Source organism: Plenodomus lingam (assembly GCF_022343315.1).
Source record: "Plenodomus lingam strain CAN1 chromosome Unknown contig_6, whole genome shotgun sequence".
Lineage (NCBI taxonomy): Eukaryota > Fungi > Ascomycota > Dothideomycetes > Pleosporales > Leptosphaeriaceae > Plenodomus > Plenodomus lingam.
Window position 1 is genome coordinate 838,141 of NW_027093966.1, and position 25,920 is coordinate 864,060.

The 25,920-nt window shown below is 50.7% G+C and overlaps 12 protein-coding genes across 12 annotated transcripts; 3 read left to right on the plus strand and 9 right to left on the minus strand.

The window, feature by feature from the left end:
* Positions 1-776: 776 nt before the first annotated feature.
* IAQ61_009522 (uncharacterized protein) lies at positions 777-1,595 on the minus strand (the record flags this gene model as incomplete). The annotated part of the gene is made up of 5 exons (XM_066098420.1): positions 777-790; positions 855-877; positions 930-984; positions 1,206-1,467; positions 1,530-1,595. 5 exons carry the CDS (start codon positions 1,593-1,595, stop codon positions 777-779), a joined length of 420 nt encoding a protein of 139 aa, XP_065951579.1.
* A 438-nt stretch (positions 1,596-2,033) lies between these two features.
* On the minus strand, positions 2,034-2,327 carry IAQ61_009523 (uncharacterized protein; the record flags this gene model as incomplete). Its single annotated transcript, XM_066098421.1, has 1 exon — positions 2,034-2,327. One exon carries the CDS (start codon positions 2,325-2,327, stop codon positions 2,034-2,036), a length of 294 nt encoding a protein of 97 aa, XP_065951580.1.
* Positions 2,328-2,607: 280 nt separating this feature from the next.
* Positions 2,608-3,565, minus strand: IAQ61_009524 (uncharacterized protein; the record flags this gene model as incomplete). The annotated part of the gene is made up of 3 exons (XM_003838290.2): positions 2,608-2,855; positions 3,001-3,229; positions 3,470-3,565. The coding sequence occupies 3 exons, from the start codon at positions 3,563-3,565 to the stop codon at positions 2,608-2,610; spliced, it is 573 nt and encodes a 190-aa protein (XP_003838338.2).
* Positions 3,566-3,863: 298 nt separating this feature from the next.
* On the minus strand, positions 3,864-6,296 carry IAQ61_009525 (uncharacterized protein). Its single transcript, XM_066098422.1, has 6 exons — positions 5,997-6,296; positions 5,898-5,941; positions 5,716-5,809; positions 5,609-5,663; positions 4,449-5,544; positions 3,864-4,387 (listed from the first exon to the last, which is right to left on the minus strand). Exons 1-6 carry the CDS (start codon positions 6,100-6,102, stop codon positions 4,247-4,249), a joined length of 1,536 nt encoding a protein of 511 aa, XP_065951581.1. The 5' UTR covers positions 6,103-6,296; the 3' UTR covers positions 3,864-4,246.
* Positions 6,297-7,982, minus strand: IAQ61_009526 (uncharacterized protein). The gene is made up of 3 exons (XM_003838292.2): positions 7,365-7,982; positions 7,239-7,310; positions 6,297-7,187 (listed from the first exon to the last, which is right to left on the minus strand). Exons 1-3 carry the CDS (start codon positions 7,593-7,595, stop codon positions 6,717-6,719), a joined length of 774 nt encoding a protein of 257 aa, XP_003838340.1. The 5' UTR covers positions 7,596-7,982; the 3' UTR covers positions 6,297-6,716.
* ERG6_2 (Delta(24)-sterol C-methyltransferase) lies at positions 7,983-10,203 on the minus strand. Its single transcript, XM_003838293.2, has 4 exons — positions 9,907-10,203; positions 8,767-9,826; positions 8,537-8,713; positions 7,983-8,479 (listed from the first exon to the last, which is right to left on the minus strand). Exons 1-4 carry the CDS (start codon positions 9,972-9,974, stop codon positions 8,333-8,335), a joined length of 1,452 nt encoding a protein of 483 aa, XP_003838341.1. The 5' UTR covers positions 9,975-10,203; the 3' UTR covers positions 7,983-8,332.
* Positions 10,204-10,353: 150 nt separating this feature from the next.
* Positions 10,354-12,565, minus strand: IAQ61_009528 (uncharacterized protein). Its single transcript, XM_003838294.2, has 5 exons — positions 12,309-12,565; positions 12,102-12,255; positions 11,767-12,053; positions 11,367-11,715; positions 10,354-11,317 (listed from the first exon to the last, which is right to left on the minus strand). The coding sequence occupies exons 1-5, from the start codon at positions 12,542-12,544 to the stop codon at positions 10,547-10,549; spliced, it is 1,797 nt and encodes a 598-aa protein (XP_003838342.1). The 5' UTR covers positions 12,545-12,565; the 3' UTR covers positions 10,354-10,546.
* A 429-nt stretch (positions 12,566-12,994) lies between these two features.
* Positions 12,995-15,972, plus strand: IAQ61_009529 (uncharacterized protein; the record flags this gene model as incomplete). The annotated part of the gene is made up of 6 exons (XM_066098423.1): positions 12,995-13,063; positions 13,126-13,257; positions 13,308-13,424; positions 13,565-14,213; positions 14,293-15,714; positions 15,767-15,972. 6 exons carry the CDS (start codon positions 12,995-12,997, stop codon positions 15,970-15,972), a joined length of 2,595 nt encoding a protein of 864 aa, XP_065951582.1.
* Positions 15,973-16,246: 274 nt separating this feature from the next.
* On the minus strand, positions 16,247-17,548 carry IAQ61_009530 (uncharacterized protein; the record flags this gene model as incomplete). Its single annotated transcript, XM_003838296.2, has 2 exons — positions 16,247-17,377; positions 17,429-17,548. 2 exons carry the CDS (start codon positions 17,546-17,548, stop codon positions 16,247-16,249), a joined length of 1,251 nt encoding a protein of 416 aa, XP_003838344.2.
* A 1,541-nt stretch (positions 17,549-19,089) lies between these two features.
* On the plus strand, positions 19,090-19,396 carry IAQ61_009531 (uncharacterized protein; the record flags this gene model as incomplete). Its single annotated transcript, XM_066098424.1, has 2 exons — positions 19,090-19,299; positions 19,349-19,396. 2 exons carry the CDS (start codon positions 19,090-19,092, stop codon positions 19,394-19,396), a joined length of 258 nt encoding a protein of 85 aa, XP_065951583.1.
* Positions 19,397-19,690: 294 nt separating this feature from the next.
* On the plus strand, positions 19,691-23,466 carry IAQ61_009532 (uncharacterized protein). The gene is made up of 3 exons (XM_066098425.1): positions 19,691-20,468; positions 20,518-21,111; positions 21,171-23,466. The coding sequence occupies exons 1-3, from the start codon at positions 20,058-20,060 to the stop codon at positions 23,310-23,312; spliced, it is 3,147 nt and encodes a 1,048-aa protein (XP_065951584.1). The 5' UTR covers positions 19,691-20,057; the 3' UTR covers positions 23,313-23,466.
* Positions 23,467-24,376: 910 nt separating this feature from the next.
* On the minus strand, positions 24,377-25,146 carry IAQ61_009533 (uncharacterized protein; the record flags this gene model as incomplete). Its single annotated transcript, XM_003838298.2, has 2 exons — positions 24,377-24,570; positions 24,622-25,146. Coding segments are annotated over 2 exons (567 nt in total), but the record flags the coding sequence as incomplete, so codon positions are not given.
* Between the last annotated feature and the right edge of the window lie 774 nt (positions 25,147-25,920).

Consider the following 25,920-nt stretch of genomic DNA (forward strand, 5'->3'; position numbering starts at 1 on the left):
TCGTCTTCTTGTTATCAGCTTTGCATTGCGCCTAGCTATGCCTTGAATTACGGCCTTGACAGCCACTTCCATACCCAGGTCCACGCATACCGCCTCGACCACCAGATGTGTTGCCGTACCAACTCGGTGATTGTCCTCTATTCGTTACTACTACCTTCTCGGGAACATATGTGGCGCCGTATTTAACCAACTTCGCCTGTAACATGGGTAGCATGAGACATATGTCCATAGGGATGCCGTTTCCACAAGGTCCCGCCAAAGGACTGTTCACCCTTGATGGCATATACATCATTTGCATATATCCTGTACCTTGCTGGTTGGTTCTTTGCACTCCTTAGCCCATTTTTCTACAATTTTTAAAATTTTGTGCCCATTGGCCCGAAAGTGCTGCTCCACTACCTCCTTACACAGGACAGGCATGTGTTGGGCATAGCGCATCAAACTGCACTTGACCGTGTGTCCATGTAGCATCCGATTCGTACATTGAGATGATGGCTTTTGGCAATGTACAAGAGATGCAAGGCCGGGCTCGTTACCCAAAGGATGCTCGCAAAAGATCATTGCTTGAACACTGATCAATACTTGTAATATTGTGGACTGGCCCGGTTGCCAATCTTCGCCTTTCGCTCCGCTCGTCCATGTTCCGAGAAGCGAGAGACAGACTAGTCTATGTCAGTGCCGAAACACCACTTTGTGCTGAAATGACCTGCCTTTGTCGTCGTGGCGGTGCAAGTTCGGGTTGATCGCCTGTGGACAGGCAGTGGGATACCGAAGGGTCATGTTAGGAGGTCTTTGCGGAAAGTTAGAGCCACAGAAGAGATCAAACTCGTATATACCGTTCTCGTATGGCGTACCTTCTGGTCCAATGATCAAGATGCTGTTCAAGTCAGGTCATTACTACGCAGGTGAGCACTTACATCAGCACTTACCTCATGCCGTCAAGTCTCGACATCGCGTGCTTCACAAAAGTCCCTCCAGGCAACCCTGTTTTGAGCGTTGTTATCTCAGTAATCAGTCTTGTAATTCTTCCTGATGGCGACTCGTGCAACATGTGTGCTTGCGGCGTATAATAATATGTTGGCCAAAGATCTTTGTCTGATATTTCAACAACGAAACCGCGGTTCGCAATCGAGTCACCCGACTGCTGCGCAGACCTCTCGTCGACAAGCCTGAGATCTCTCGACAAAGCCAGAGCATGTCCTGACCTCGCTTATCTTGGAACTCTTGTCGATTATTCAAAGCCCCTCGCATCATTGTATCGCTTTGGATAATCAGTCGCCGCAGGCCGTCAGAAAGTGAAGATGCTGTCTCAGTCGTCCTAGGAGGCGGTCCCTTGAAAGATAGGGTCAGGAGGTTATCATTCTTTGGCAAAACGATTCTTTCCTTGAAGATGACGTCAATTTTGGAAATCTCATGTACGCCCACACGCTTCAGAAAACCGATCAAAGCCATATATAGATCTTTCCGCTGCGTTGCGTTATCCCGGCTGTCATTCCTCAATAGTTCGGCCGGCTTATCGAGGATCTTACTGTGTACCAGCATTGACGTGACGGCCCGGGGAGGATGCACATCGAAACTACTCTTGTCGCGATCATGATGCGGCGAGGGACATAATACCGCAAGAGACGAGAAAACCGCCTCATCGAAGTGATCAGACATTCTTTCTGCGCTCTCGGCCTGCTCCTTTTGGGCATCTTGCCCTGCTGAACCTCCCCGCTGCCGACCATGCAACCCGTACATGCCGCCACCAAAGCCAACAGTATATCCCACCCCACTTTTGGCAAATTTTGACGCAGTCTGACCACTGGTTGATGCTTCGCGGAGTTGTCTGTCACAGTATACCTGGTCGAAGCCGCAGAGCATGATCCAGATAATGAACAAGCGGCCGCGACTACAACACCAGCTCATCTTGGTACTTCCTGCATTGCGTTGGATCGGCGTGCCTGATCGGCCGAAACAAACAATCCACGTCGATTTCGAGCAGGTTTTGAACTGGATCTGACACGCTGACACGATATTGCTAAAAGCTTAAATCAGATAATGTCCTTTTCACGTATGACCATCAACTCACGAGTCTTGTTAAGCCAGCTCTGGAATAACAACTCGACTTCATTGCTGCTGCAGAGGAAGGTTGTGTTGCATCCAGGGCATTTTCTGCCAGCAAGGTAGGTCACAAAGTCACTGTAGGTGTCGAAAGATGGGGCTCCACTTGTTTGTGTAGGTGCTGCGTTTTGTGTAGAGGCTGCCCTTGGTATCAGCTTAGATGTCTTGAAAAATAACCGTAGACAGTACTCACACGACCCTGCGGCGTAGTACTTGTTGTTCATTTGGATGGTCCTTGTGGTTACGAGAGGTTTTCTCCCTCGGTGGATCTGGGGGAAAACTGAGAAGTCTATATTTGTAGACAAGTTTCATGGCTGGATTCTATTCACAAAAGAGGGATTCACATGATACAGCGTCATTCAGTCATTATGTGGCATGTGTGAACATATGTATTTGAATGCTGTGTACTGTAATTACACGCGAAATTCCATCTCCCGCGCATCACAAGAACGCCAGCTCCAACTCTAGCTTCATAAAGTAACACCCTCCCTATCAACACCGCCATCATTGACAGTCCTCACAAACACTCCCATCAGGATTTCTCTTCACTGCCGCCCCACCCATTTTCCCAACCTCAGCTTGCTTCTTCTCTGCAACCTCTACACCGCCCTTCCCCAGCTCCTCCTTCTTCTTCCCCACCACCACACCCGCCTCATCCACAGCAGCCTTCGCCTTGCCGCCTTTATCCGAATGTCCCAAGTCACGAGACGGATCGATATGATCTCTCAATCTCTGTTTCAAAACTTTTGTCTCTGAGATATCGTTAGCCTGGGGCGTTTTCTCTACCGCCCTCATTTCTCAAACAAGCACTGAACATGGTGGAGCAGGAAAAAAGGGCCAAAACAAGAAATAGTACCTGTGCGGCATGGATTTGACGAAGGAAAAGAAAAAACTTACCAGGAAACCCACCCTCAGCCTTGCGATCCCAGATTAAAACCTTCTTCACCTGGATTTTATCTTCACCTTTGCTTGTCCCTTTACTTTCAACCTCGCCTTCGCCTTCACCTCCCCGCCCCTCTCCATCCACACAATACATCAACTCCACCTCGAACAACCCACCCGTACACGGTATCAACGCAATCTCTCCAATCTGCGTGCCAAACGTCGACAGCAATTCCTGGCCAAACTAGGGTGCGAGATTTGCATCAGTAGTGTGCTTTGGTGTTTTGTGGATGCGGAGAAAGTGCGTGGGATGGGGTGGTCAGATGGGAGGGTTCCATGTACGATTACAATCACACTTGTAGAAGAAGGCGGAATTCGAGGACCACAGTCCAACCAACAGACCATCAAACAAGAAACCTCGACGGAAAATAAAACGAATAATGTAGACGACACAGTGAAGATACAACAAAACCGCAAAACTTACATAAGCAGCCCGCAGCATCCATCTGCACTGCGTACAGTACGAAATCGCGATGCGCGGGAGATGTACGGGTGCGGACGTCGAGTGCAGTGACGCCATTTTTGGGGGTTCTTTTTTTTTCTTGTCCGTTTTGGCGGGGATGGGGTGGGGGAGGATGGATCAGGGGGTTTTCATATACTATCTCTATCTTGCGCCTGGGAAAATGAATGGAAATGTTATACCACACGATGAGAGTGACGTGCCTGAAGAGTGAGCGGATAAGCAAGTGGAGAATTGAGTCTAGTTAAGGCTGATTCGATGGGGTACGTACTTGTCTTATCGATAACCGCAGATGATTTGCGTCATGTAGTTTACCTGCCATGTCACTGTGCCCTTCACTTTTCGCATTTTAAATTTATTTGACTGGGTAGAGGACATGTGCTTTATTATATTCATTTAGCTCACGCTCAGCTGCAAGAGTGTGGTATCAAGCTACGCGCAGAGATTTGCCGGGTTTTCATTATTTCTAGCCTGGATCCAGCCGTCTCATGCTCGTCCGAGGGATTCCCAACCTACTCGTGCACACGTCAAGCCGTGGACAGACACAAAACCCATTACGCGATGGCGCTTTCGTTGCTGTTGCAGCGAGACAAACATATTGTAGAATGGGAGTACGTGGCAAGGACGTTAAACCACCACTTCACAAGTCTTCAACTCGAATCGAATCTAATGGATATCACAACGAAAAGAATGCAACCAGATGGGAAAAAAGAGGCATCGGACAAAAAAGGTTGATGACTCTCATGCCTTTTCTTTTTCCTTCTTCTTTTCCTTCTTTTCTTGGTGGTGCTTCTCATGCTTTGCGTCCTTTTTGGCTGCCGCCTCGGCCATGAGCTGCTCAAAAGCCATGAAGTCTCCCTCCTCATCGGGATCGCGCTCAGCCTGCGGGTTGTTGTTAGCTCCAAAGCACACTCAGATTACTTGTTGCTACCGGCGGACATACCTTTTGGAACATTTCTCCAATAATCATCAACGCATGCGCACGCTCCACCCTCTTCTCCAGTTTGACCTTCTTGTCGTTGAGGACAGCGTCACATACATCTCTCAGCACGCTCTGAATCTCAAATTTACTGCCTCTCCACGCAGCTGCGAGGATCTTGCCTGTGACCTTCTTCTCATACTCCGCCTTCTTCTCGTCTGTCCATGCCTCGCCACCTTGCTCCTCCATCTTGGCCATTTCCTCCATGGTGAGCTGGGCATCAATGGCGGCCGACATGGTTGACCAGGTATCCTTTACCAGTGTACCCTTGTCCTTGATGCGAGAGAAGAAACCCGAGATGCCCAGAAACTTCTGTGATTTAAGAAAGGAAGACGCCTTCATAACGTATGTTGCACCGATAGCATGAAGAATCTCAAGACCGAACGACTCAATCTTGAGATTCTCGATCTCGAGGTTGATTTTCTGCTTAAAAGCAGCGGTGACATCGGATGCCTTGTCCGTCTCCGTCCACAGGGAGATGCGCTCGACCAATTTCTTGGAGAGGTTGGCAACACGCTCGTCGCGGATCCTTTTACGTTCCAGCTCGTAGGCTGCAAGCTCTTCTCGCTGCTCCTTGGTTAGACCAGCCTTCTTCTTCTCCTTTGCCCGAAGCTCTTTCTCCGCATCTGTCATGCCTGCTGCCTCCATGCGTGCCTCTTCCTCGGACCTATCCATGATCGCCGGTCGCATTGGAATGCCACGGGGCTTGGGCGTGCTAGCGCCAGACGGCGGCGATGCAGCACCAGCAGCGACAGGGGGATCGGTCGCAGTCTCAGCATAAACTGGTGGTGGCGCAGTGTAAACAGGTGGCGCATCAGCGGCATGGGCGCCTGTGCGCTCTGCCGCAGCTTCGGCCTCCTTCGCATTGGCAGCAACGCCTGGGGACGAGGGCGCGACGGGCGGGGAAGAAGTGCCAGCGGTGGCAGTCGATGGGCCTGCCGTAGCCGTGGTTGGAGATTTAGGTGGTTCCCCGGCTTGAGCAGCCTGTTCTTCCTCCATTTCGCGCATAGATATCTCCATTGTCTTGTTCAGGTCCTTCATCAACGAGATCTCACCAATCCTACGCTTGTTAGCACAGAAGCCCCTCGCAACATAGCGTCTGGCGATCCGAGGAACAAACGTACCAGTCCACGAACGCTTCTCCACCAAAAATCATGGTGAAAAACTCCGAGGGGTCCTCTACAATCTGGTCAGTATCCAGTATCATCAGCCTATACCAAAGGGACCATACCGAACCCACTGCTGGGCATAGCGCCCTCTTTTCCATACTTGTCATATGCTGCTCGTAGCTGCTCATCGCTGAGTATTTGGTATGCTTCTCCAATCTATATCATGGTGTGAGCCCCGCAATTGTACTGTTGTGAGTCGTATCGATTGCGCGCCAAAATCTCCGACTTGCAAATATGAACACACCTCCTGAAACTTTGCATGCGCCGTCTCGTCACCAGGATTTTTATCTGCGCGGGGTTAGAGCCAAAATCAGCCCGGGTGGAAATTTTTGGGTGGGCGTACCTGGATGCAGCTTGATAGCGAGCTTGCGGTAAGCCTTCTTGATCTCGAGTTCAGAGGCTGTTGGCGGTACGCCTAGGGCGTCGTAGTACGCAGTCTCCACAACCATGATTGCGAAACTTAGGAATATATGAGGTAGAGGGTGAGTAGGCTGAGGCGATGTGTGCACTGTTGGGCGCGCGTCGGTCGATATATGCAAGAGGCCCCAGCATGAAAACTGTGGCTTAGGCCTCGAGCCACACGCCGACGTCACCGCGCTAATCGCCCCATATGATAGGAGGGGTCTGCGCGTGGTCTGCGCAGTTTCACACTCACACTCAAGCTGCGTACAAACTTCGCCTTGAATAAGCAAGCCAGTTCCAGTTCTGTATCATGACAATGGCAACAAATACCGTTGTTACATGCATATTCTCATTCATAGTATGTTAGATGTAAGAGCTGGCCTAACAAGCTCAGAGCGCGCCATCCGTCTCAAGGTATCATCATCCTGACCATGGATCTCATCTGTGAAATCCCGTACCCATCGCCGCCCATGTAGACGCCATGCTGAAAATCCAAACCCCGATCATGAACCGGTAGACGGGATGCTTTTAGTTCAACCAGGTGTAGTAGTATGGAAAGCGCAATCAAGGAAAAGTGGAATGCACTGTATTATCCGGAGACAGCGGAAAGTATCGCGCATTTTGTACTTTTGTCCTGTCTTTTTGGTGTGACTCTCCGGCCTTAGACAGTGAACTTGGCCTTCGCACGCGTGCTACCAGCATGGGCAGCATCGGTGTGACCTGAGAATTCGACCGAGTCGCTGTCCTTGAGCTGCAGGGCTTGTTTGAACCGCTTTCCAATCTTCTGCAGGACCTCTTTGCCTTGCTCTGCGGTCCTGCCCTTGCCCTGCTCACCGGGCAGCGCACGGCCTACTGAGCGCGTCCAGAGACCAATACGATAGAAGCCTCGCCTAACGTTGACTACAACGCCCATGACTTCGTTGTCGTCCTCATCCTCGAGATTCTCGCCGATGGCCGCGAGCATGACGTGAAGCCACAAGGCATCGATGTTGATGGCCTTCTTATCCTTGAACTGGAACGCCCACTTGCCACCGTGCTTGTTCTGCGAGTCTTCCCATTCGGGTCGCACGCCCTTCTTGAAGAGATGATAATCGGACTTGAGCGCAAGATCAGATGTAGGAGTGATGTTGTTCTGGAGCAAGGTCAGATGATACAATCACTAGTGAGGTAGTATAGAACTTACGTAGATGCCCCAAAACTCCTCAACCGAATCGAACGAGATGACCTCTTTCAGCAGCTCGGCCCAATTGTCGCCCTGCGTAGATCAGCACACTTGGTCTTTTAGCAGGTATTAGCATCCATGGCGTACCTTGCCGCTCGGTGGCTTGGTGAACCACAGAGTCCATGTGTTCATTAGCGGGTGCTTGACGTTGAAGTTCTCGGCGTCGTGAAAGACGGTCCGGATCTCGCCCTCAGATGTTTGCGCATCGGCGGATGACTTCTCCTTGCTCTCGCCGTTGGAACCCTCGGTGGGTGAGATTGGGATCGTGTCGAGTGGGACCTGCTGGTCAGGCTTGGGTGCGCTTGCAACGTCGGCCATTGCGATGATCGATTCGAGGGAGGTAATCAAGGGTTTACGAGGGTGTCAAACAGAAGAGGCTGTCAACGATGGGAGCTGGCCGTGTGCGGAGGGGTTGAAGACGAGAGAGTTGAAGTAAAGGAGGGGGTCGGTTTTGAAGTCGCGCCAGGCGAGCGGTCGAAAAAGGCAGTCGCGCAACTATTCTGCCTGGCAGACCGCGTGCAGTAGAAGGGTCGAGTCGGTGTAAGGCGATTGCGGTCGGGTGGGAGTGTTTGCTTCTTGCACAGTGAACATAGATCGTCCAAGCGAGAAATTCGGCAGGCGCAGTATCGGCCTTGGCACACTAGTACTGGACTTGCCTGCCCAGGTGGTTTCAGCATCAAACACCTGGGAAACTTTGGAGCAACAATGATTGAATGTAAAACAAGTTGCGGGTATGTTTCTGTATACATATGGCACATGTCCAAATCACCATACTGGGTTGATCTAGTCCAGAGAATCACTCCACAAAGCCTCGTCGCAAGGTAAGATGGGGCTTCAGTATCAGCACTTTCTCGGCCTGACCATCGCTACCTATAAAAAGCAGGCAGTGGAATTTGACATTCGCGCGGAGAGACCTAAAATTTTGCAATTATATTCAAGACCTCTCTCGCAGAAGATGTATTAAAATTCCATAGTCGCAGACAGCATTCAACCAAAGCGTCTCGTCAGCGTTACTGTTGTACATATAAACATGTTGGTAGTATGATCGAAAATGATCATAGTTCGCTGTGTCCAGACTTCACATGGGCTTCTGTGACTTGCGCAGGAACTTTACTGGCATAGCCCATGAGCTCGCCGATTTGTTGCTTGGCCTCAGAGTAAGCAATATCGAAGCGTGCGCCAGCCATCCAAGCGATGAAGAGCTGGAATAGTGTTAGCAATGCATGAAGATGAGGGATGATGGTGTGCGATGCACTTACCATGAAACAAGAGATGATACCAACAGTTCCTAGCACAGCTGCAACCATATAGATCAAGTCCCACCTGGATTCGTAATCTTCCTTCCTCTTCTTCTCTGCCTCCTCGATACTTGCAGGGGACTTCTTGTCTGCTGGTGGCTTCTGCGAAGGGAATATTGATTCGATAAACTGCTCAATCTAGGATAGTGTGAGCAGGAGCGACAGAGACTAGAGATTTGGGAAAGACTCACTCGTCCAAGAGCTATGCTAATTTTTAGGAAATTGGGGTCGTGTGGGTTGTTCTTCTTCGCAATCTTGCGGGCATATCGTCGGAATACTTCGCAGACGAGTTGCAGATTTTGTGTGGACTCGACCATGAGTTGGCATGCCTCTCCCTTTGTGATCTTCACATTCTTCTGAAAGACGTCATAGTTCTGGAAGCAAGCATTCAGCGTTGCAATAGCCATGGACTGTGGGATAGCGCAGAAGTTAAACACACTCTGCTCTCTGATGCCGGCGAGATAATAAAGGCAGTCATCAGCACGGTTCAGCGCGGTGAGAATCATCTCCGAGCTTGTCGCCAGAGCCTTCTCCTTATTTTCCGGCTTGAAAAGGTCCTCAAATTTGTCGACATGCTTGGACCAGATCTCCTTTGGCCAGAATCGTCGTCCATCATCCAGATCCTCCTTGATGTCACGAGTAATGTTGACTTGCTGGAGAAATTGGCCCATGGATTCCATGAGCTCTGGCTTTTGAAGCAGTGCCGCGTTAGCAAGACCACCTTCGACAAACATTCGAGTGACTCCCTCTCCGACGAGGCCTGCAACATAATGGCAGTACAACTCATAGTCCTGAATAGTGTTGACCCCAACGTTGTTGAACTCGGCGTTGTTTGCATAGTCTGCCATTCCATTACCCATGCGCTTTGTGATGTCCTTGATAATCTCCTGGTACGCCGGCTTGATCTTCTTAAACTCCTCAATAACCACGTTGAACTCCACCAAAAGCTGCCTGTCCTTTTCGTTGGGGCCATTTTCAGTAAATGTCCAGCCTTCCTGGTCTAAGAAGTTCTGGAAGTTGCGCAGGATAGGCTCCTTCTTCTCCAATGGTATAGTCATATCATCCTCCACAGTGTCGAGGCCGCGCAATACGAGGTAGAACAGTGCGATGGGGACCAGTAGTTCGGGATGTAGTTCCAGGATGACCATCGAGAAACTGCGGCTAGTCAGGCCGAGGAAGTGGAAGCATCGCTTGAGCGACGCAGACTCGAGCGCTTCCTGGCGCTCGTGTACGGGGTTGTGCCAGACTTTCCTGGGGACGATGTTAGCAAGACTTTGTACGCGTTACAAGCTACGGTAGGGCGCGTAATTATCCGTCTCGTTGTCGCATACCATTGAATGATTGACCGTAGTTCATTGGGGTGGAAGATGTGGTAGATGATGCTCGAAGGGCTCGGCATGCTGGGCAGACTGTAAAGGAGTTGGAGACGGAGGCGTGAGGAGGCGCAAACTTTGGCGAGCACGTAGAGGTCGCACGGCGCCAATGGATCCAAACAAGTCTGGAGTTTGTGCAACGAAGACCGACTAGTAATCACCGTTTATCAGGCCGCGTGGAGGTGTATGATGAAGCAATTGTGTAGTAAAGTTTCGGCGGACCAAGTCAATCCGCTCCACAGTCTTGGACCCTGGCCCACTCCCTAGGTTTGCGCCATCCCGCATTCAGAGCGATCTCCTGGCTCAGTAAATTGCCCCTGGGTCTGGCACAGGTTTTGACAGCACCAGCTGAGGGATTAGAAGAATCGAAAGGAATCTTCACTCTATGGCTTCACAAGTCATCTTGTGCAACCAAAAATGGAACAAGTGAATGTTGCAGCTTATAGTGAGCGATCTTCAGGACGTACGGGTGTATTTTTCGTAGTCTTAGCATAGAGAGTCTTCCATCAACTACGGAGTATTGTTTTTACATTAAATTACCAGACAGTGCACCGACGATGAGCGGAGAATGTACGTAGACTGTTCCGTGAGCCTACCGCTATTCGCCTTTGCCGGTGCTCGTCTCTTTCGCGTCATCCCAGCCAGGGCAGCTCAGTCCCTCCGCCTTGAACTGCTCGTCCTTGATCACTCGACATATCTGAATCTTAGACTTGCCGGACCGCAATATCAGCGCTTCCCAGTCAACAAGGAAATGGTTCGGATCTACAGCTACGCCTGCTTCGATGGTGGCCCACCGTAAGACCGTGGGATTTTCTTGAGAGCCGGAGCCAGGCACGACTACATACGCGCCTCTCTTAGCTATCAATCGCTGTGCGTCACTCTTCGATGAGGCCAGGCCGGCGGCGAACAGAACGCGTGGAAAAGAGCCAGGCTGGAGCATGGATAGTGGGATGGTTATCACATTGCGATCTTCGCTCTTCTGGCGTTCGCTGGAGGTGCCAGACCTTGCCTGCGTAGTTGAGGAAGCAGCGTATGCTTCCTTGTATGCGGCCAGCTGCTTCTCCCTGTTATTAAGAGGCTTGACGGGAGAGTCAGATTTGTTGTTTGTTGATAGTGCACTTCTGAGGGCGCCGAGCGGAAATGTGTTGGTTCCTGCACTAAAAGCCTCTTTGTGTGCAGTCTCTGCCTTTTTCGCCTCTGCAGAACCGTGGGCAAGCTCAACAATCTCCTTAGCTAAGATGTGTTGTGCCAAGCGTCTCGATTCGTCTTGTCGCTGCTTTTTCATGAGCAGTTCGATATCTTCTAGTGGCAAGAACGTGAACAACTTCAGGTAACGTTCGACGTCGTCATCTGCGGTTCGCACAAAGTACTGTACAGGGTCGTCAGCAGTATTCTAGTGAAGGTGATACTGTGCGTACTTGATAGAGGTCAAACGAGCTGAGCATGTGCTTGTCTAGCCATACAGCGTTGCCTGCGCTCTTGCCAAATTTTTCCCCGGAGGCCGTGGTGAGCAGTGGCGTCGTCAGGCCATATGCTGCTACACTTGGATCGTCATCTTTACTGGTCGTATCGCTCATGCGGTGGATTTTGCGCATGTGGCTGACCGCATCCATGCCTGCACATATATTCCCATATTGGTCTGAGCCTCCGATCTGCATCTGGACCCCTCGATTCTTGTACATGCTCCACCAGTCGTAGGCTTGGAAGAGGGGGTAGCTGAACTCGGATATTGCCATGCCCTCACCACTTTCCATGCGTAGCTTGACTCTGCTCCCATGTCAGTAGACGTCCGAATCCCGAACTGCCAAACTGACTTACGAGTCCCGGCTGAGCATAGGCCCCAGCCGCATGCCAGATCCAAGGTCTCTCATCAACTCGACCGCACTGAGCGTCTCCAGCCAGCTTCGATTGTCGAGGATGTCAAATCTCCGACTGGTGTACTGCGAGTACTGGTGCTTGATGCCCAGGCATTTCACATTGGTCCAGAGCTTCTCGAGTTGACCTTGTATGCTCTCTACATTCATGGACCGAACATCTGCAGCTTGCCGTGAGCGTGCTGTGGTCCTGCCAGAAGGGTCTCCTATCTGTACCGTGCCTCCGCCCAACTAGCCAACATTAACTACCGTCATGGGTCTTGTCCGCAGGTCGCTCACCAGGCTGACGGTGTAGTAGCCGTGAAGGTACATCCAGTAGAGCGTCATGAGCGGGAGAAGATGGCCAACATGAAGGGAAGGTGCGGTAGGGTCTACGCCGACATAGGCTCCTATGCGCTTCTCTGTAAGAAGCCAGTCGAGCGTCTCGTGTCCACTGCGAAGAGTCAGATGAGCTGCGGTGCTGGCGCTGTACCCAATGCAACCCACCCAGCCACATGTTTGACGAAACCGCGCTCTTCAAGCAGACTCAGCATGCTCTGCTGTGAGCCTGACCGTATCCTCCCAGCCTGTTCCTCCCACTGTGATTGTCGCACCGCAGCATCAGTCTCTTCGGCCGCCCAGTTCACCGTCGGTCGCTCACCACGAGCCAAGGTGTGCTGTCTTCGTATACATTGCCGGCACACGAACTGTCGTGGCCGCGACAATGGTCTCAGGACCGACATGGCTTGACAAGTCGCATTGTGTGTTGTGTGCTTGCTGTCGAAAAGTTTGGGGATAATCCCCAAATTGACGGGTGCGCTGATTGGCTGAAGCTTCCAGCTCCCATGTCGATCAAACGGACCCGCATGTTCCCGACAACACACCTCCGCACCTGTCAGCTGCACCCTACCATACCCACTCTCTCTCTCTCTCCTCTTTCATGTACTACGGTAGCTCCATTCTCCAGGTACATTGCACTACCTTCTGTAGGGTCACACAATCGATCCTTCATGACCCTACTGTTTCCCACAAATCATCAACGTATCGACATCATTATAAGCTGCGTTTCCATTGTGTCTCCCCGGCATTGAACCATCCGTCGTCTAGGTACCTGGTACTCCTCGTTTTGCATGTAGCGCAGCACATCTTTCAATTGACTATACCTATTGTTTCTGCATCGCTACTTTGCTGCCATGTATGCTATGCTTACTTGCCATCCGCCTTTGGGCCAGACCACCACGGTAGCTCCAGGGAAGGACTCGGTAAGCCCGAAACTACACATCTCACTTAACGACAGGTTATGGGGGTGCTAAGAAATCCACAGGTCAGGTTCACGGTAGTAATCGAAAGCTCAACGGGCTCCGAGAAGTCATGGGAAGTAGCCCTTTGGAACAATCTCGAAGTTCACGACCAATGGGCGAGCCTGAGTCTCAACCCCATGATCGGGCCGTCCGTGGTACGATGTCTGCCCACTACCTCGCCAATGCACACAACTAAGATTACAAGGCCGTGATCAAACCAACACAGGCTATTGTTCAACGTCATTACTTCTCTATAGACCTACCTGGACGACCTAAGCATGGCGCCTCTGTCTCCTTTACAGTTACTTTCAGAGGGTCCAAGGTGTGTTCATCTCCATTTGTCACTGTCATGCTGGTGTACCTGGCCATCATCTATGTGCCCTCCCTGTCACCTGAAACTGTAATCCAACGCAGCATTTTTGACGACCACGGGTGGAATATAATCATGTTGACCAGATACAGAACGAACCATGGAAATGGGCTAACGAGCAATTTTCCACTTCAGATGGTCGTCTCATCTACCAGTCGCAGGATTTATTCGAGACCGATTTGACTAATTACATTGATGGCCTTCCTCCATTCGTGACAATCAACAAAGAACCAAGTGACACCCCAAACACCATGCTGTGGTCAATTACTAGCCCCGTCAGTGCGGCCACAGGCAAAATACCAGGCACATCTTTTGAGAAGCTGGGTATGCCATCGAACCTGTCCCGCTGGTTCGCATTAGTACGCCTCTGGGGCCCATGGATTGCTCCTAGACAAGGTAAGGACAGATTTGAACCAGATAAAGAAGCCATCCTAGCAGTGTTTGAACGTCATGATGGTGGCCATCTCGCAGTGCTTCCAATTAGCGGTGTTCATGATGTCCTGACCACCCTCACCCATGATGGCGAAAAAAGAATAGTCTTCAACACTCAGAACGATGCGGAGAAAGAGGGCAAGACTCAGATCATCGTAGCAGTCGGCAAGAGCTCAGAAGATGCTGTGGCTGCAGTCATGTATCATGCACGAAGGGTAGTCATGAGTTACGCAGCAGCGTCGGGTGAAATGGGCGCTGAGATGAATGCCTTGGCGGCTGACTTCAAGCCGCAATGGCTAGAGAACTGGTGTAAGTAACCTCCAAGAAACTGTGTCACAGATCATATTGCCACACATACCATTATTTAATGGTGCTGATATACTCTTAGATGACGGTTTGGCATTCTGTACATGGAACAGCATCGGCCAGAACCTCACCGAAGAGAAGCTTTCAGACGCCCTCGGCTCCCTGGCCAAGAACAATATCAATGTCAGTAGTTTGATCATCGATGATGGCTGGCAGTCAGTCAGCTCAGGAGACACCCAATTCCAAACTGCTTGGCTAGAATTCGAGGCAAGCAAAGAAAGATTTCCTCGTGGACTCAAGGCCACTATTGGGGACATCCGGGAGAAATACAAGCATATTAAGCATGTCGCTGTGTGGCACGCCCTGTTCGGCTACTGGGGCGGCATCGCACCGGAAGGTCGCATTGCTAAAGAGTACAAGACCAAGGTTGTAGAACTAAAACACGGCGTATCAGGAGGCAAGGTGATGGTCGTCTCAGATGAGGATGTCGATCGCTTCTACAAAGATTTCTACACCTTCTTGAGCGACGCAGGCATTGACTCTGTCAAAACGGACGGGCAATTCTTTGTCGATGAGGTCAATGATGCTGATGATCGTCGACACCTGATCAACGCATACCAAGATGCTTGGAACATAGCACAACTCCGCCATCTCTCTGCTAGAGCGATTTCGTGCATGTCACAGACACCCCAGATTATGTTCCACTCATTACTACCCACGAATAAGCCGCGCATCCTGTTTAGAAACTCGGATGACTTCTTCCCTGACGTTCCCGCCTCGCATCCATGGCACATCTTCTGCAACGCTCATAACTCCATTTTTACACAACACCTTAACATTCTCCCTGATTGGGACATGTTCCAGACTTCCCACGACTATGCTGCTTTCCACGCTGCTGGCCGCTGTGTCTCTGGAGGACCAGTCTACATCACCGATGTTGCGGGACAACATGATTTGAAGCTGATTGCGCAAATGACAGGCAATACACCGCGCGGTGACACGGTAATCTTACGTCCCCACACTGTTGGAAAGAGTACCTCGGCCTACAACTCTTACAACGACGCTATCCTTCTCAAGATCGCGACATATGTTGGCATGGCCCATACCGGAGTCAGCATCCTCGGTGTCTTCAACTGCACCTCTCGCACTCTCGCAGAATTCATTGGTCTTGATGCCTTCCCTGGCGCGGAGCAGGGAATGTACATTATTCGCAGTCATACTGATGGTCAGGTCACAGCGCCAACCAGTGTCGAGACTAATGCGGCGTTTGTTCACCTCGAGCTTCCCGTTCGCGGTTGGGAGATCTTGTCTGCCTTCCCACTGCAATCTTTCAGACTGCAGCGCGAGCACCCTGGCAAGGGTCCCGAGAACATCGCCATCGCCAACTTAGGTATTATTGGTAAAATGACGGGCGCGGCTGCGATTGTCAATACAGACAGCTATGTCGACCGAGCCTCTGGTCGACTACGAATCTGGACTTCCTTGAAGGTGTTGGGGACATTTGGTGAGCTAGAAGATGGACAAAATTTTACGACTGAGGTGCTAATCTGGCGTAGGACTCTATATTACAGATCTGAAGCAACGTTCCATTGAGGACGACTTCTTTGCTGTCATTTTCGGTCGTCCCATCTCTAAAGAATGTGTCAAGGTCAGCGATGAGTGTGAGAATGTACTAGAAATTGACACCATCAAGGCGTGGGAAGAGAGTGATTCGAAGGCGGGGTGGAGCAATGAGGTGGCTGTTGAGGTTGTGATCAGGTAAGTATCAATGGCAAATTCCTTGGGGCGTCTTATGGTCCGAGACATTGAATTATGCATTACTTCGCAAAGGAGATTGACCACCCTTTCTTTCTTTCTCTCTAACCCTTTTTCCCTTCCAATATGTGACACATCTTGCGAGCCCAACTCTATATCGCAACAAGCACTGAGTGAGCGAGCATGATCCTCCTCATCCACCCCCCTAGCCATCATTCCATTGCTCGACACCCAGATCCAACAGAGATGAAAAGCTACTGCATCAGAAATGTACGCAGCCTCTAACGACCGGCACCCACTTTATCCAACCGCTTGGTAAGCCGAATATCAACACGATGCATAGTCTTCCTCGTCTGCGTCATCTCATTCTGCATCCGCTGCATCCGCCACTCCACATCCTCCTGCATCCTCCTCAGCCGCTGCGACAGACCCTCTATTTCCGCAATCTGCCCCGTGACATGGTAAGTACCCTGTTCATTCGGCGGACCCAGCGTATCCACCAGATTATCGATGCGCAGGCCGTGGCTCTCGCTGGCCTGTTCGAGCGCCTTGTAGCGACTGTCGAGATCTGCGAGCTGGATGGTGTAGAAACCGGTTGTTAGGTTGGTGATTGCGTTTGTGCGCTCGACGAGGTGAAGGGTTTGGTGGTAGATGTCGGTTTCGCAAATGGGTTGTTGTTGAGATGGGCTGTTGTTGTTGTTGCTGCTGCTGAAAGTAGGGAATAGGGAGTGGACGGTTGGGTACACACATATGACTGTCACGACGAGCCAGGCCAGTGCGATTAGGTTGTGGTAAGTCAGGCTAGGTTCAGTTACCTTGTCGTTCTCGTCCTCGGCCACGCAGCATTTTTCGTCCTTCTTAATTACGGGCGCGAGCGTGCTGCGGGCGGTGGTATCCCCTGTCGCGGCAATTTCACAGGACGACATGGGCTGCACGTGTGCTTCGAGCGTGTCAAACGCGGTCCAGATACAGCTTGTGGCGCGGGAGCAGTAATCCAGAATGTGACCTACCTGCCCAGTCATATGTGTGTAAGCCGCCTGTTTAGCATCTGCATCGAGGTCCGAGGCCGCGTCGAGGTCTTCCATGCAAGTGCTGCATTTCCTGTTTGCGTGGCCGAGGATGAAGATTGCGATCTTGCTTGTTGCGGTAGAGAGTGAGCGGGCGCGGTGGTGGTAGCGGTTTGCTTGGGTTTCTGGGAGCTGGCGTGGCTCGAGGTGGGTGACTGCGAGGTTTAGGGAGGTGATTGCTAGGCTGAGGGTGTTGTAGTCGGTGTATGGGGTCCATTTATGGAGGGGGGGTTCTTTGGGGCCGTCTAGTTGGGTGGTGATGTGGGATTGGAGAGCTTCCATGGTTGTTTGTACATGTTTCATGTGGAGGAGGATGACTTCTGCTAGGACGTCTATGTTTTGCTTCTACTTTTTTGTTAGACTTTTCGATTATGTTGTGTGGTCTGCGTTACTTACTGTGCGAGTTGTATTTTCACTCGTGTCTCCAATCTTCAATGTAGCCTGTTGCTTGGTCTCTACTCCTTCAAGAGAGACATACTGCGGCGCTGAAGCAACGGGATCTGTAGAATCTTCCATGCCGAAAGCGTCATGTACCTGGGCGCTCGTAGTGGGTGGGGCTCCTTCCGACATGGACGTTGCAGTCTCGCGGATCAACCTACCGGTATCGTTCGTGACTAGTCGCAGAAGTGGTTTGTCTTCAAAGTCACCCAAATTGCCATAGGTGAAATCGCTGGCCACTGAGTGCTCCGTCAAGTCGTCGTGGTCGATCGTGCAAGTGACGATGATCGCAAAGAGTATAATCTTGTCAGTTGACCATGTACAATTCCGTGGGACTGAAATATCTAGTGTGGTGGGCGCGGGGTCAAGGTGATGGCGAGATTTGTTTGCTATGTCTCTGCAGCGGACGTGAATTGAGGGTGAATAGGAAGTGTAAGTCAGAAATGACCTGTGATGCCTGTTTGTGATTGGAGGCTGGTGAGCTCCATATGGGGCTCTTTCCTCTTTGGGGGTAGCGCATTGGTGAGCGTGAAAGGGCTTGGGTAGCACGTTTGTTGAAACATGAGATCTGATCTTCAAGTGTGGTTCTCATGATGATTGTCTTGCAGAGCTAGGTGAAGAGGTGCAACTAGCGTTTACTGGGCACATGAACCTGTCCGGCTGGTGTGGGAAGAAGACCTTCTGTTTGTGGGCACATACTTTTTGAGATCTTCTGGCACAGAGCATGACGATGAAATGAGATCCGTTTACCAACGACAATCGAGGATGAAAAGTCTTGAGAATGGACGCAAGGGAAGAAAAGGAATCTAATCAAACTTTCCATGGCAAGAGATGTTGCTCTGTGTTTTTCTTGTAAGATGGACGCCATGAGCTGTCGCAATATGCATGTCATCCCGAATGACATTGCTCTGCCTGGCGTATCACTGGAAAAAGTCCGCTTCTTTGAGGTCCTGCAATCTTACGTTTAGGAAAAGACTGTGGATGAATGCATCCGCATCCTGCGTTGCATATCTAGTAAGTCATTTTCTAGCCACAGCGTGGGCGTGGGCAAGCTAGACGATCTGATGGAAATAAGAGGACGCGTGCATCTAACACAACAGTCAACTGTGTCTCAGGGCTTCCAGACTCTTGTGGCCATGCTGTGTATCCGGGCCAACGTAGCGAGATGCATTGCGACGCGGACTGGCTGCCGTCAAAACCTGATGAGCGGAATCTGCATCTGATGGTAGCACGATCAGTCATGTTGCGTTCGGGAGCTCGCATGCTTGGGACGCAGTGTCTGCACGTCGTCTGTTTTATAATTCAAATCTGCGATACGACGGTCAAGCATGCGGAGTAGGTAGAGTGGAAAGCCGGGGATGGACGGGGTTGCTACCAGGATCCAAGTATACCGACCGGTACCGGTACAGTGCCTCATGTCCTGTTTGATTGGGACGGGTGAATGAAAGATCAATGGCCACGCACGCCATGGCACCAGCAAAGATGATAGATGCACCGAAGTGCAGTGTATCGTTGACGACAAGAAATCCCATATATCGCCAAAGACCTATGTAGTGGAGTGGTCAGGTTGGATGCAGACAAAGTGTGAGCCGACGGGGTCCCGAGCATGGTCGATCGGCATGGGCGCCCGGGGGCCGACTCCGGCTGGCGAGAGCATTCGTCCATTGGCCACTCATCAGTCCATCAGTCCATCACTTCATATCAGTGACGTTCTCGCGACTTGGTTGACCTCTTGGACGCGATTTTGGACTCGACTCGACTCGACTCGCAAACGCAATCTTGCACCGGGCTGGCGTTGGGGGGAACACGGAGAGGAGCTGAGTCGCGGAGTAGGAAAACTGCCCCTGGCCCTCCTTCGAAGCGACTGACGCAACCAAGGCGATAGTGCTTCCACTAGGCTCACGACATCTCCCAGCTCGCTGGTAGGATCTTCAAACTCTATTCGGAAGTGCCTGCTGCCGTGCCACGTTCCTAGGCAATGTTGGCCATCAGGCATCAAGATCTCCCATCCTCACACTTCCTTGGACGACATTCTGTTGGTACCAAGTATGTCAGTTCCAGACTCATGAGGATGATTGCGTCCAAGGACCACCATATTGGAAACGGTTCAGCTGGACAATGGATGGCACTTTCGAGGCCTCGAACTCCTGGCCTCTCGTCGTGTCCTATCCCTGATGCACGATCTGGATGCACGAGATGGGTAGTCTAGCGTCATATGGGGTTGGCGAACGCAAGCCACGAGCGCCCAAGTCGCGTTTAGGCGAGGATCAGCTATTGCAATCGGTCCACATGAATTGTAAACAGGCAGCCTCATGGGCTAAGAGACGCCATCGTCTGTCCGCGCAAGTACTGCTTCCCTAGGCTATCCGTGGAGCTACCCTGATAACATGGGTAAAAGTTGTACAAAGCTGCATCCGCCCGCGCCCCGGGCTCGAGGTTCGTCTCTCCTACGTATCCTCTTGATTACGGGAGCTAGATAATTCGATGCCAAACTTTACAGCCCTGCTCCTGGAGCTCTCTCTCTGATGATCTTGTTTGTACTACCAGCGCACACCTTATTTAGAGGGTATAGAGAACTTTGGAAATCATGTCTTCCTTCAAAGTCAGCCTCAAAAAGGACCCCCAACTTGCGATACCCAACCGCAGTTCATCACTTCCACGCGACCGTGGCACAGATCGATCTCGGTCCCTGAGTCGAGTAACCTCCGCAATAGGTTCAGCAAGTCGTCTATTACCTCAGCGACGTGGCTCGCATTCCACACCACGGCCAAAGTCTCTGCCCATTGATGATCGCTCCTTGGAAGCGCCGTTGAACCATTGTAACCTGTCGAACAACGCTTCCTTGAACCCAATAGACGTCATAAACTCTTCTGGGGTTCAGCTCAAAACAAGATCTGCTAGCTGCTCTGCAGCAGTTCGAAGGCCAATGCATTACGCCAGAGTTCAAAGATGGGCTGGCCTGACTCGTACTGTTAGTGACTGGGACTTCCTGCGACGGGTATGTACGCAATCACTGTTGAGAGAGGTTGTCTAAGTGCATGTAATAGGACCCTGAACTCTACTATGCAAACGGCGACTGCTATGTTCATTTACACGCTCGGGGAGCATCCCAGCGTGGCCCGTCTTTTTGCATTCCCTTCAGGGTATTAAAACAGAAGAAGTGCCATGCCATCTTAGATCAATGCGATGCTCATATCACATCCTCTACTAACATTGACCCTCGGCCACTGGTCACAATGCCAAGTTCACTCAACAATCCGGGGGAAGAACGCAGTACCATACAGCTTTTCATTCCTGCCCCCAACGAGACATCCCGCGAACATTCTTTCCAATGGCACATCACTACACGCAATTTCTTTGCTTTACTTTTGGGGAAACCGTTGGTAGGAGAACACATGGGCCAAGCCTTTGTTGATTTGCAGGATAGACTGTTCCTGTTCCGGCCAGATCAGACAAACAATCATCAGGAGTTCCTGGATTATCTTGGGAACCAAGGTTACCGCGATCTTGTAGAGTGTACCGACTATGCACTCGCAAGCCTATACTATGCAGAGCATTACAAATTAAAGGCTGTCTGGATCGATGCATTTGCTCACTGCGTTGGGATGAACGAGAGCTTGGTCCTCAGCCCAGAATACACCGTAAGGAATCATCTATGGCAGCGAATGACGCGCCCAAGACAATAATTAACACCTTATAGGCCAACTCGAGCCTTACCAAGGCCCTGTTAAGGAGAGCACACCATGAAGTCGATCTTCGGCTAAATCGGATCTCCGCTGCTCTTGCTAGCTTTTTACAGAATGACCTGTCACCAGCCTACCTTGGTATAACCGACTCAGCACACAGCCACCTCGATTATTTCCGCCAGTTCTTGCACGGCTTCTATGCTAACAAGTTTGGGTACTGGCCGCCGCCTGGAGGTGTGTCTTTCCCAAAGGCGCTCTACAAGTCCATGTTTTACGACTTTCAGAGTTTGTATGACTATCTTGTGGACACAGAATCGACGAGCGATATTTCCATGCAGAAGCCTGCCAGTGGTGGCTTATGCATCTTGCAAACTGTTAGTAGCTTTGACAAGCGGCATGGCTTCAAAGCACAACCACACCCATTGCCACTATTGCCAGCAGAAAGGTCTACATCCAGCAAGGCCGAAGCCCAGAAAGCACTTAGAAAATTCAAATTGGCTAATCAGTATAACAAGACGTGCCAGCTTCACTCGGCTAGTGCGGCGTTGGCTGTCGCAACGAACGACTTGGATCACGTCGCAGCAAATTCGAAGATTGTGCAGGCATATATGCAGTTTGAGAGAGTGTATGCCGCAATCTCCTCACAAAAGCAGGAGAAGATCTCAGCGATTGACGCACGCAAAGTGAGGTGGCTCTTGATCTACGGTACACTCCAATACTTGACTTCTGCTCTTCGAGCTCCTAGAGAAGTTCGAGACTACGAGACTCCAGAGTATCCTCTATGTTGTGTAGCTGAACAATCTTCATGGAACACTGACACCGTAACATCGACCCCAATGGCCACCCCATTGGCGACACCATCTATAACTGTCAAAGAACTGTCTTCAGACAATCGGCACAGTCCCCTCACAATAGAACCAGATTGTAATCGGGAAGATTATTTCTCATCACCCAACTCCACTGCGGCGCCATCTCGTCAGACTTCCTTCCGCTTATTTGATCCACGATCATTGTCCATGCGTAATTCACGGAGAAATCTGAAATCGAACCAACACTGCGCCAGCATTGTCCACGAGAACAGTACCGGCCTTGACCCAGCGGCACTGGATTGTCATCGGCCGGTGTCTTCCGTCTACTCACAGCAATCGTCTGCGTCGGTGTTACCGGACGGAGCAGGACCAGATACATCCTGGCTCAGGTCAAAGACACCATCTGCGCGTCACAGCAAGACGTTGTCCCAGTCAGATTCGGTTGACTTGACACGCCCACGTACACCTCTCCTCGACTCTACACAACTGGAGCATACATCACTTTCTAGAATCTTTATGGACATGAGCGACGCCCCAAGCCGGGCTGACAGTACTGGCTCCACCGCCAGCTCAATATGGAGTGAACAAGCAAGCGTGGCATCTTCCAAGTCGAGCGCCGAGGAAGAACTAGCAAGTCCTGCCAAGCCTGGCCCTGGAGTGAATGGCGAACTCCTCGGCGGCTTCGCCTCGGTCGCCCATGCTCCTGCGGAAGGGTTCCGAACAAAGTCTATGACGGTAGCGACCAAAGCAAACATTCCACAGAGCCACATTCATCCTCTGCTGCGCCAGCCCTCGCGGCCAAGTGGATTTGAATTCAACTTTGAGACTCAGCAACCTCTGCTCGCTAGCAGTACAATCGAGCAGAGCAGCCATGGGTCTGGGATAGGAATAGCTCTCTCTGTTCCTCCGCCTTCGCCACCGCCGACCCGCGCTCTCCCGGACTTGCATGTACAGCTCATAAACTCACACACGACTAAAGCAATGTCCCCAACCACCGGAGAGCGACCTCAGCTCACCCTGCGGACGGTCAGCGCGGATACGGTCACGCAATATTGTGACCCCGCATCTAAGAAACCACGCAGTAGTAGCGACATGCTCTCCGCCATTGCGTCGCCCACCAGTGAAATGTGGGAACAATACAAGGCCGCACTCACTCGGCCAGACTGTCGCTCCAACAACAGCTCTGCATCCACCGACGCTATGCCACCGCCCGTCTCCCTCTCCAAGATGACGCAGAGTTTCAAGGTGCGATCCTTTCGCTTTCCGTCGTCCAGGATACACGCTTCTTCCCTCGAGGCAGCTGCTCAGAAGAAGGAAAACAGGCTATCCTCATTTTGGCGCAGGTGATTGTCAAAGATCGATAGTCCCCTTTTCTCTTGGCAAAGGTTTTCTTTTTTTGGGTTCAGCCGTGATGGTTGCGCATAGCGCCGTTGGTGTGTGTGCGTGCGTGTGTGGATCTCAAACTTTTGCATTGCCTTTTTTCTGGGGGGGCGGGGGCGGGTGCGGCGGCTTCCTGGTATGATTTGATCGTGTTCTATACCCTCGTGTGCATATATTATTACCAACTTGAATAGTAATATCAGATTCAAATTATTACCTACCTAGCCTAGTCTGCTGAAATGGTTAACCTCGACTACGATTTGCTCATCGTGCTTTTTGCAACCCGGTTAATCTTGGCGTTTTGATCGTTAGGCGCTCTGTCCCACTACACCTGTTGACTTTATTCCATACTCTAGCATGTCGATGGCCAACTATAACAAATACGGTGTGAGTAAAGAAAAGGCCCACATATTTTGTTTGCACGCCCTAATAATAGTACGACGACGAATTAGCAGAATGTAAACTCATTAGCACTGACCATCAAGCTCTACTAAATCTGCATATGGTCTTGAACTATAAGACTCTCTAGTGAGTAGACCAGATTCTCCTCCCTATCTCTGCCCGAGCACCGATTCCATCAATGACTTTAATGCTAAATGTATAATTAGGGTTGGTCATTTGTATCGTCGGATTCTGTGTTGTGAGATTAGTCCTTCTGTATGAGATGATGGCTTTGGTTCCGAGTTGAAATCTGAAAATCATCTAGTTAGCAGGGATATAGCAATGTATTGCAGTATTCATCATAGGAGCTACTGGAAGACGTCAATATAAAATACTATACTACGGTATGTGGTTCATGTAGACCCGCTCGCGACAGTAAGAAGCTGGTGTTCCTCGCATTTGAGACTTGTGCAAACACGTCGAGTTGGATGGGAAGTGTTTTGGAGTAGAATTCGATTAGCTGAAAGACTTCGACTGCACAAGATTGCTTTGCCTAGAGGAAACAATCTTGTTATGCATGAGAAAGCCTGGTTTATGGTATCTGGAGATAAGAAAGAATGGCCATGCTTTTCAAATAATGCAAGAGTGGACAGGAGAGATTTCATGTCAAGTCATTGATTTGTCTATATACAGAAGACTTCGTATTACAATTATTCCATCACCACATTGTTTCGGATGAATGGTCTAGGTAAGGATCGTGTGCAACGGCAAATGCCAATGGCGCTCTTTGTATGCCGGAACTCTAGTTGAGCCAGGCGATGAACTCAGTGGTCTGAGTGCAATACTGTTTACTGTTAGCTATTCATCTTTGACGATTGATACAAATGAAACCTACCATATCGTTCCCAGAAGAATATCCGCACTTGACTTGAGGACCGGGGCCAAGGTATTGCTTGCCGACGGCAGTGTCAATCGCGTTGTAGAGGGCCAGACCAGGAGTGGCGTCGGTGATGTTGGGGCTCTTGATGAAGCCAGCCCTGTGCACACCGTCTGAGCACGGGTAGACCATAGATGGGATGTCCCTGGTTAAGCCCATGTCGCAGTGGATGTCTGTGGCGGTGTCGACGTGCATGTCGAAATGAGCTTCCATGTCGCCACCGTTGCTTTTGAACGTGTAGTTGTTGATAATCACCATCTGACTCTCAGGAGTCCATGTTGGGCCCCAGGAAGGGTCCCTGGAAGGCTCGCATGGAGGAGTGGGGCTGGCAAGGACAGCAGCGAAGAGGGCAGTGGCGACGGTGGCGTACTTCATTTTGATGGCGGTTGTCGGGGAGGTGGGTAGGTTGGTTGGTTGGTTGGTTGGAGTAGAGGAGTGGTGGTAGTTGTTGTGAGTTTGGATGATGGTCAGTAGGGGATGCTCTCTGGACATATTTATATACTGATTCTTTTGCCATTAATACGAAGGTTCGGTAGTACAGACGTCACTCGCTGGCATGATTCAGCCGATAACTCCTAGTTGCGGGCCAATGTTGTAGATCGGACCCTTATCTCGTATTTTTATGCTAATGGGTTGCAGCATACATGGTAGTTTCCTGTAGACTTTTTGCATCGTCTATTCTGATTTCCGGTCTCCGAGCTTTTCGGATGATCCTTTATCGGCCAGTGAATGCCACCGACTTGATCATGGGATGTAGTAGTGATCGGCTCGACTAAAGTCAATCTAGTTAGTAGACATCCTCGTCCGAACACTAAAGTTACTATAGCAGCTTCCAATGCGTCCTTCATGCGCAAGTCTTGTTAGGTACTATTGAAGTGTTCAAAGGTATTGGGTGCACGACGGGGTCTCGGCAAGGGAATCGTTACATCCCGCAGCAGCGACGTGCTGTCGGCTGTATCGGAGGGACGTGGTTGTGCATCAATCGTCGGTGTTCGGTGGTTTTCCTTCATGGCTTTCCCCTCAATCTACATTTTTCCTGCTAATATTAGGATTAATCATGAGGCTGTGCTACAATAGCCTTGCCAACAAACATCGTTGCCAATGCAGGGATCGGGAGAGCAGCGCGCCGCTTCCGTATAGTAGTGTGGAGCTTCGGGTCATACCTTGCCTCGTATAGGATTGTCTCGGCGGTACACTGAGCCCCATTACAATAGTATAACGGTGAAATGGAATACATTAAAAAAAGCAAGGGACCGC